This window comes from Tribolium castaneum, chromosome 6, assembly GCF_031307605.1.
Source record: "Tribolium castaneum strain GA2 chromosome 6, icTriCast1.1, whole genome shotgun sequence".
NCBI lineage: Eukaryota > Metazoa > Arthropoda > Insecta > Coleoptera > Tenebrionidae > Tribolium > Tribolium castaneum.
In genome coordinates this window covers 5,103,443-5,112,914 of record NC_087399.1, presented here as the reverse complement: position 1 = coordinate 5,112,914, position 9,472 = coordinate 5,103,443, and the positions used below count along the sequence as shown (strand labels likewise).

General features: G+C 36.2%; 2 protein-coding genes across 2 annotated transcripts; both read left to right on the top strand.

Moving 5' to 3' along the window:
• Positions 1–532: 532 nt before the first annotated feature.
• Positions 533–7,865, top strand: ebo (ellipsoid body open). The gene is made up of 14 exons (XM_008198653.3): positions 533–672; positions 803–1,009; positions 1,059–1,256; positions 1,301–1,478; positions 1,558–1,796; positions 3,796–3,959; positions 4,006–4,321; positions 4,367–4,459; positions 4,504–4,681; positions 4,728–4,872; positions 5,836–6,531; positions 6,579–6,773; positions 7,195–7,651; positions 7,701–7,865. Exons 1-14 carry the CDS (start codon positions 670–672, stop codon positions 7,776–7,778), a joined length of 3,147 nt encoding a protein of 1,048 aa, XP_008196875.1. The 5' UTR covers positions 533–669; the 3' UTR covers positions 7,779–7,865.
• A 189-nt stretch (positions 7,866–8,054) lies between these two features.
• LOC664253 (retinol dehydrogenase 11) lies at positions 8,055–9,230 on the top strand. Its single transcript, XM_015982764.2, has 4 exons — positions 8,055–8,248; positions 8,299–8,628; positions 8,675–8,967; positions 9,013–9,230. Exons 1-4 carry the CDS (start codon positions 8,104–8,106, stop codon positions 9,205–9,207), a joined length of 963 nt encoding a protein of 320 aa, XP_015838250.1. The 5' UTR covers positions 8,055–8,103; the 3' UTR covers positions 9,208–9,230.
• The last annotated feature ends 242 nt before the right edge of the window (positions 9,231–9,472 follow it).

Sequence of the window (9,472 nt, the reverse complement as noted above, 5' to 3'; positions counted from 1 at the left end):
ACCGAAATGAAATTAGGTTTAATTTGTATGTAACAAAAGAATTGTTACATTGCGTAAAAATTGACCCGTTTCTGGCCATACAACAGCATATGACCCTATCTAACAAACGTCATGTGATAAAGCCCAAACAATTTGTCACCCTTATCAAAGGTGTCACAAAACAAAAAGCGAAAGGGTGTTTTTGTTGGAATAAAATAATGTTGCAACCACCACACAGGGCTGCATAATATAAGTGGAATGAACGAATTCCGACTCAAGTGAAAATTGTCAATCAATTTATATTATTTATACTTGTTCATGTTTCATGTTCTATGATGCAGGATTTATCATCATTATTTGATGATTATGCCAAGCTCATATTAGTAAATTACTACTACTAAATAACAGATACAAGCCTGGTTGCACCTAATACAATTTGAAAATACCAACGCTAATAGAAACTAATAATGGCAGTGGCAATCAATATTTATTTATGTGCTATAATGTGAAAAATATCTGTTTATTTCAAACTATGCGCCGTAAAGGTGCCAACATCGCCCACGTGAAGTAACTGCCGACGTCAGAAACGTCAAAATGTTGATAATTTCGTAAAGTTAAATAACGTTATTTACTAATAATTAACATCGTTGCATCAATGTCATGCATTTGTTGATATAGCAGACATAAAAAATGGTTAGTATGTGGAAGATTGCGGCGGTTTTGAAGCGACTTGTCCAAGTTAGACTTACATAACCTCACTTGGGGAAAAACGATTTTTTTGAATAATTTCCTTATAAAATAACGTTTTTGCCTGTTTTTGAAGGAACGTAACGAGAATGAATCCTTGGTTGCGTTGGAGTACCTACTGGATGAATTTTTTAACCCGGTCACAAGCAATTCACGAAAACATGAAATTGAACAGCAGCTCAGTTCATTTAAATACCTACCCCAATCACGGAAACTGTGTTTGTACTTTCTTACAAATACCTCTAGTCAATATGTGACTATGTTTGCCTTATCGACATTAGAGGTATGTCTTTTTTGTACAAATTGTGGTTTTACATAAGTTGGTATTTTAGTCTGTGATTAATCAACAGTGGGCAAATACTGATTGGCCTTTTCGAGAAGAGTTAAAAAACACACTGTACAATTATTTAATAGAGAAAGGAAACAGCGCACCCCATTTTATAAGGAGCAAATATGCCAAATTGCTCGTAATTATAGCAAAACAAGACTGGCCATCGCAGTACCCGAATTTTTTTATTAACATTATTGAGGTAAAAAACCCAGTTTAAGACACCCAACTGATACAAATTTTCAGTTGTTGAAATCCGAACCAAATCAACTGATTGGTTTAATTTTACTGAAAACGACAAGCGAGGAGTTGATGGGGCTCCAAGCCTCGTTTGAGAATGGTAGAAAAGACGAAATTACAAGACTGCTTCATCAGTACATTCCTGTGGTTTTCGATTCACTAAACACGATTCTCGAAAATTTAGGTACGTGTCCTCGAACCGAAAATTAAGTTGGCAGCATTTCAGTCGCCCACTTTGACCAAATTTTTTTTTAATTACGTAGGCACTAAACCTAGACACACCGCTACAGCGACCCCGCCCCCGTCCCCAACCCACCCCACGTCCGCTCCCAGCCTCCCCCAGCAACTGGCCACTGCGACCTTCAAGCCCGACAGCAAAGCCCTGAATAAGGAAGCCCTGGAGACAGTGCAACACCTCTTTACTTGGGTGCAAATCAACCAAATTCCCCCGTCGATCATTAAAGCCATTTTTCACTTCACCAACATATCCAGCTATGCTCAAGTGAGTATAAAAACGCGATACGGATCAACTGGTTTTTATTTGTTTTGATTGAGTCGTTCCGGGTTTACTAAAACAAGCTCGAAAGATTCAAACGTTTGGAACCTCCGTATGTCCGCGTCATTTCGGACTCGGGTCGAGGGCAGTTTGCGAATTTTTTCCACGTAGTTTGTGGACGGAATGTGAAATTCGTAACAACAAAATTTGAGAAAATCATCATAGGTTGATATTTGGTCGGATGAAACTTCGACTTCGATGAAGTCTTTGTCAGGGAGGTCGGCAACTCGTAATTTGAAAATGTGGTATCCTAAAAAATACTTTGCTTAATTGTTTTATTAAAATAAATGTTAGTAAATAAGTCAGTCAACAAAAAATTATCACCTCTACCTGGCGGGGGTTGATATCTGTCGTTACCTTGATCCATCTTTCAATTTTTTTCCGCAGAAACACAGAAAATTACAATTTGTCAGGCTGTAAGAAAATGGTCGGGAACCGATAACTTTATCGCTTGTTTTTGTTCAAACAAAGATATATCTTCTAAATACGTTGTTAAATATTTTCTTTTGAAAATTAATCGAAATAATAATGTTGGAAAAATTTGTTCGTTAATCGACTCGTCCGAAATAAGATTGAGATATCGTTTTGTATAAAAAAACAATAACTAATTTTGTTTTTTTTACCTAATTTTTATTTTATATGGGAGGGATTCTGAGAGAATTCAAATTTTTTTTCTTACCATTTTATACTTTCTTGTTCAAAAAAAAGGTCAAAAATTTCAAAGGCGTTTGTTACTGTTGGTCTTCTTTCTTTTTTTCCTAGTATATGTATTTATTTTCATTATAAGGTAAGTAAATAAGTAGAAAAAAATAATTAATACACAAACACAGTAGAAAAAAACAAAGCTTTTAACACTGATTTCTGTGTGATTTCTATGTTACTAAAATTATTTAAATGTTTATTAATTAAAATTTATTTTTTGTTTAAAGTCTTCACATTTCAGTATGAATTTGGTATGGTAATGAATTTTTTTTAATAAGGTAGGTACTTAAAAAAGTCTTTAAATAAGGAGATTAAACTGATGAAGTGATGAGTTTCAAATTTGTTTTTCCATTTATAACCATTACATAAAGGTTTAACTACTGGGAAAGGTTAAATGAATGAAGACAATACAGTAGTTGACATAAGTAGATCATCTACATTGTGACAAAAATAAAAAAAATAGTTAAAATACATTCGAAAGCTTAAAAAACAGCTTTGGGAACGTAATATATACAACATTTTTACTGCAAATTAATTATTAATACTCATTCTAACGTTTAGAAATTTTGACATTAAAGAGCGTAAAACGCAATCATTTTTACATTACAGTACGCAAAGTAATGCAGTGAAAAAAAACGAATGCTTTGTGCACTAAGATTAGTGAGTAAACACATGTTTTTTTGGTCAATTATAGATAGATATATAATACTAGTGCGAAAACACAAGCTTAAAGTTCGAGGGTTGTTGTACGAGCGTATGCGAGTTACATATCTAGACACCCGAGAATTTTAAGCGTTTTCGTATGAGTGTTGTTAAATTTTTTTTACTGGAACATTTAAAACACGATACTATGGGAAACGTGTTTTAAAATAGTATTTATAATTATATATTAATATATTATAGAATTATATATTATAGAATTATATATTAAAAAGAAGGCTTAAAATATTATTAACAAAAAATGTTTTTAAAGAAAAATAAAGTAACCAAAAATAAAGTTTTTTATTCAATTTTGTTGAAAAGATCACAAAGTTACAATGTTTTTTATGCCATATTTAATAAAAAAAATATTTCTAGAGGTAATATGAGGTAATGGTTTAATATTGTCCAATCTTTTTTATCTGGAAAGTTAAAAAAATACGATTTTCTTAGCAATTTTCCAATAAAACTGTGTTTTTTTTCATCTAATAATGCGGCCGTTTGCAGGCTAGTATTGCAATTTATTGGAAAACTTGCATTTTAGGACGACCACGACATGTGCGTGTTGGCAATGTCGACAATCAACGAACTCCTCTACCGAAAATGCACTCCTCCGGGCAGCCAGGAATTTTTTACCCAGCTTTATTACTACACAATTGAATTATTACGCGATATAACGAACAGTCGACTCGACACTTTGGACCCGATGTACTTATTCCCCCAGTCTAGCAAATTTGCAGTTATGATGTTTTAGTTTCGTCGAAAAAATGTCCGAATTATTAACCCTACTAGTCGAACAGCACTTGTGGCGGCTTGAGGCCGAACCTCGTTTCTCAGCTTTGGATTTTTTATCACTGCTTTACCAACTAACTGTCCAACTGCCATCAATGCAATGCTATCTCAGATGTCTCAATGTGTGGGCGGCTTTTTTCAAACAAACCAAATCGCAGAAAAACCACAAGTACTTGGAGGCTTTTCTCGCCTTGCTTACGGCACTTTTGCAAAAAATACAGTTCTCGACGAACGCTAGTCAGCTTAAAGAAATTGATAATGTGGACACGAACGATGATGTAAATAGGTGGGATTATCGGCCGGTTTGTAACTGTTTGTTTTAGAACGAAACGGATTGGCAGATTTTTTTGAAAACTTCGATTGAAATCGTGTCAATGGTTGCGGAGTATGCGCCTCTTGAAACCCTCAATCTTATTGTAAGTTGGTTTTTAGCGTAAATGTGTTTAATTGCGATTTTAAGCTAATGCCGTGGAAAACATGCTATGATATTTACCGGCGGATTGAGACAATTGTCGACCACCAAAACTGTTCCTTAAATTGTGAATTATCAGAGAGCGAAAGACTGTCTTACATCATCACCGATTTTTCATCCCTAACTCAGACTCTAGCTAGGTTATCTCCTCTATTCTTCGATCAAGGTTTGAGTCACGTTTCACGAAATTTGAGAGTGATAATTGATTGTAGAAAATGAGGAAATCACCAACGTCTCATCACCCATGATTAATAATTTAATCGAGAAACTCCTGGAAAGTGCCTCACTTGCAACTTCCGTCAGACTTTATAATCTTAAAACGAACAACTCGCATCTGACTGATTGTTTCATTGATAAGTAAGTCAAGTCAAGCAAATGTGCGTCAAGTTGGCCCAATTTAACAAACAATACACTTAAAAAAAAAGATTGTAACTATATAGTATTGCATTATCACGCAGATTACGTAAGTATGTAAAATTTCAATTCATTCCGACAACAGGCTCGGAAAATATGAAACAGACAGACAACAAGGCAAGTTAAATAAAAGCTTTTAATAATAAACATTAAAAAATGCTGCAATATAAAAAAAACAAAAAGAAAAAGGAAAATTTTAATCGATACCTCGCTTTAGAAATTGATTCGTAATTTTTCCTTATTTTGAAAATTTTTACACCTTTATAAAATGAGCCCTCTGTTGTTTTTGAAATTTTGCTAAATCTAGCCCAAAAATCACTGAATTATTTGGGAAAATTATATAATTTCTTATATTTCCCAGCCTTCTAGAACATTTCTCTCTCTAAATGAGCCAAAAGGTCAAGAGCTTACGTAAGTTTTTAAGTTAAAAACGTGAGAGATTTTGTTAAACCGGGCTGAAAAATTATTAAAATGACTTGATTTTTCGCTAACTTTCGTTAAACATTATCCAAGAAATTTTCGACAATGATGTTAAAAACTGATGTTTTCGCGGGATGTTCTTAAACCGGAACAAATCACCATTTATCAGACCAAAAATGTCATTTTTCTATAGCCTTGTAGCGCCTTTTTAGACAAAAATGAATTTATTTTGCGAATATTCTTAAAAACATACTGAAAAATCAATAAATTTTAAGGAAAATGTTAATAATAATTTTGCTTTTTTCGAGTGTTTATTTAGGTAGATTATCGAAACTATTTTATTCGCTAAACTTTTTTAATCTTCTTACGTTCAGTACATAGCAGCAGTTTAGAATTACGTATGTGCATTATGCAAGTATCAGAGTTTGTGGGTCAACTTAACGCAATGTTAAGTAACGTGTCGTCTCCTGATTGGCGTTCTTCCAGCCACAGCCAACTGCTCGCCGCGCTGAAAACCTACCTAATTTGGATAACCCGCAACGACAAGGTGGCAATCGAAAACCTCAAACTAATAGTCGACATCACCCTCCCAGTCATCCACACTTCCGTTCCGCTAAAAATCAGCAATTCATCGGCACACCTTTTCCTCGCCCTCTCGAATCTCCCGTGCTCTCCTAATTTAATCCTCTTGCCCGACGTGTCTCACTTCATAAATGCGGCTCCTAATTTCAAATTCAGAGACATCGAAACGAATTTTGTCACCTGCAGTGCCATTACGAACTTATTGTTGAAACCGTGGCCTGATTGTTCGCAAGAGAACGCCAACCATCGGAGCGCCCTCACGGGGGTTTTCTTCGACGGCTTGACCTGGCCTTTCCGAGACTTGACGCTGTCAAACGACGAACAACGAGTGCGGCAAGTGACGGAGGACGTCCTCCCGATCGTCTCTCACATCGTTGATTTCTGCAAAGACTTTCCAATCGCCTCAAAACGGCGACTTTTCCTAGCGATTAAAACCACAATCGAGCAATCGATCGTTCTATTCCCAGCGTTTGCGAAAAACTCCGAGATTAGTAACTGTATTTTAGTTGTTTTTCTGAACGTTCTGAGGGTTTTGCAACAACAGTTGGGCGTGGAAGGGACGAAAAATGCCGTTCAGGTGTTCCTAGAAGTTGCGGTTAAGTGAGTTTTTCCGACTCATTTTACATGGGCTTGATTTGGGGTTTTAGGGAGCAAGGAGCAGGGAATTTTCTTGATAAGTTGCTACAAATTTTCCAGCTAGTAGTGGAAGCCCCCGGTTCAGGGTACAAAAATTTTTTGCCGGGGATTCTCCAACTGTGTATGGACAACGTCTATCCTTTTATTTTGTCGCACGGGGCGGAAAAAACCGACGCTTTCATGTCCCTTTTGACTCTTCTGCACAGGTAGTTAGGAGACTAACGAAACATTTTGTCAGTAGTTAGTGAATTAGCAAGTCACGAAATTTGTTCTAAAATTTCTCTAAACCACACCGAAAAATTCAATTAAACGCAGTTTTTTCCGTTTTATTACATTATTCTAGAAATGAAGCGTAATTATTTTACAAAATTTCGTCAAAGGTAAGTTAAAATAGAGGAAATCAGCAAATTACACAAAATTAGAAATAATTATTTGGAACAATTTCGTCAAAAGTGAGCCGAAAAGTAAAAATATACTTCAAAAATGGGGTAATTTCTGCATGTTTATTCTGTTGCTTGACTCATTGAACGTTTTTTTTAATGAACTTCACATTTTAATAACTGCTGACAAAAACTTATCGCTAGCAGCGCTTTAGTTCAAATTGCGACTTTGAAGCTTTTGTTCCAGCATCTTGCTCCACAGATGGCAGTACTTCTACAGTTCGCAGGTTAGGTTGGGTTACTCGCCGGTTTACACCGAAACCGAGAACGACGCCCCCGAGCCTGTGCAACTAATGGCTGTGCTGCAAGTATTCGGCCAAGCGCTGCTTCAGCAAGATATAAATATTTTTAAGCTGAGTTTAGCCTCTTTGGAAGATCTCAATGCCAAATGGAAATTGTATTTGAATGTTTTGTTTCGGTACAACGGCCTGTCGAAGTACTTGTCGGTGTTGCTGCAAACTTTAATCGATAAGTCTCAGAGTTTGTTATCTGAGGACATACAAGTCGCCATTTATAACATGGCCGCTGTTAATTTCGACCACTTTTTTTCGACATTCCTTCCGGATTTTATCAGAAATATTGACGCTATTACGGATCAACAGAGGGAGATTTTATTGACAAATTTTATGCAAAACCATGATAAGGTCAGTCCGGTTTTATCTCTGATATGTTGAAATCATCCCGTTTTTGCAGGACATGCCCACGTTTGTGCAGCATTTGCGGATTTTCGTGAACGACGCCCAACATTTCAAATTGTGCAGTTTGTCCTAAACTGTGAATTTTATTGTAAATGCTCAAACTGTATTAAATTAAGGAATAAATAGATTTGTTAAATTTGTAATAAATTATTATAACTTGGACTGTGTTTAATTGCACCCGACTTATCCTTGAACCCTTCTAGTTAGTGCTTCCGCACTTTAATTTTTTAATTTGTTACAAACAGACAACTTGAGAGTCTTATCGTATGCGTATCGAAGAGGAAAAATACAAGATCAAGGACTCAAAAAACGATTCTTATCATCAGATACAAGCAAAATTATATAAACGTGGATTACAGAACGAATTAATCACAATAACCGTCGCGTTTATAATTAAAATGGCCAACTTTTTGCTTACCATAGTTTTGCCAGTGTTTGTTATCAGTGTTCTCGTAAAAATTTACTTAAAGTTGATTGCCGGTTGGTGCAAATGTAAAACTTGCCTGGTCGGAAAGACAGTAATCGTGACAGGACCCACGTCAGGTTATCTCATTACCAATTAAAAAGATTAATCGCATAATTATTGCAACTAGGAATGGGTTACGAGACCGCTTTAGATTTTGCACAAAGAGGCGCCCGAGTTATCTTAGGCTGTTTAGATAAAAGAGAGGGCGAAGAAACAAAGTTAAAAATAATTAATGAGACCGGGAATGCGAATATTATAGTGAAGCCCCTTGATATGGCTTCGTTTGATTCGGTTCGAGCCTTTGCCAGAGATGTAAACGCCTCTGAGGACCACTTAGACATTTTAGTAAATAATGCAGGAGTGGCAGGAATCGGTGATAGACTAACACAGGACGGTCATTTATACACGATGCAAGTCAATTATTTCTCGGCCTTCCTCCTAACGAATTTATTACTGGGTTGGTACGTTTTATAACACAGAGCAATTTTTCAATTTCGCGTTAGGGTTGTTAAAAAAGACCAAAAACAGTCGCATCGTCAACGTCGCATCTGTGGTGGCAAAATACGAGTATCATTTAGACTGTACAAGACTGGACCACTATCCGGGGAACTACCAGAAAGTTTACAGCCGATCTAAACTGTGTCTTCTGTTATTCACAATCGAACTGGCGAAAAGATTGCAAAGTACCACCGTCACCATTTATTCGGTTCATCCAGGCGTTGTGAGCACCCATCTCTTTGAAAATGTGCACGGTTTCGGTAAATACCTCGTTGCTTTGGGCCGAGTTTTCTTCAAGGTTGGTGCAGTTGTGTGAAATTTTAACCGAAACTGTGCTTTTAAGACGAGTGAAGAGGGGGCTCAAACTATTATTCATTGTGCTGTTAGTAAGGGGATTGAGGGCGACAGTGGGGGGCATTTTGTGGACTGCAGAAAAGTGCCACGGTATGAGACAGCCAAGGACGGTGCTCTGATGGAGAAATTGTGGGTTGTTTCAGAGGAGATTGTTCACTTAAGACCCGAGGAGGTTGTAATTTAAAAATAAAATTTTTTGATCATAAATTGTTTTTTATTTGCGAAAGTGCGTCTTCTAGTGTAACTTTTTAAGGACATTCAATATCCTTTATGAAGCGCGTTGTTTATTTAAATCTCCAACGTTTATTAGCTATATGTTTATAAAAAGGAAATGGAATAGAGGAATAATAGGGAGTTTTAAAAGCTTTTCATAAAGTGCGCGTTACGTAATATGCAGATAACATGTTTGTAAACGAACGAAAATAAACTTCAGTCGGGTAGGAAGGCTC

What these genes read in the sequence shown, in the direction of transcription:
- ebo (XM_008198653.3), top strand. An exon ending in ATGTGGACACGAACGATGAT is followed by an intron (nt 4,322 to 4,366) that starts GTAAATAGGTGG and finishes TGTTTGTTTTAG; the next exon opens with AACGAAACGGATTGGCAGAT. An exon ending in CTTTTGACTCTTCTGCACAG is followed by an intron (nt 6,774 to 7,194) that starts GTAGTTAGGAGA and finishes CTTTTGTTCCAG; the next exon opens with CATCTTGCTCCACAGATGGC.
- LOC664253 (XM_015982764.2), top strand. Translation starts at nt 8,104, where the DNA reads ATGGCCAACTTTTTGCTTACCATAGTTTTGCCAGTGTTTGTTATCAGT. An exon ending in CCTAACGAATTTATTACTGG is followed by an intron (nt 8,629 to 8,674) that starts GTTGGTACGTTT and finishes ATTTCGCGTTAG; the next exon opens with GGTTGTTAAAAAAGACCAAA. An exon ending in TGGGCCGAGTTTTCTTCAAG is followed by an intron (nt 8,968 to 9,012) that starts GTTGGTGCAGTT and finishes TGTGCTTTTAAG; the next exon opens with ACGAGTGAAGAGGGGGCTCA.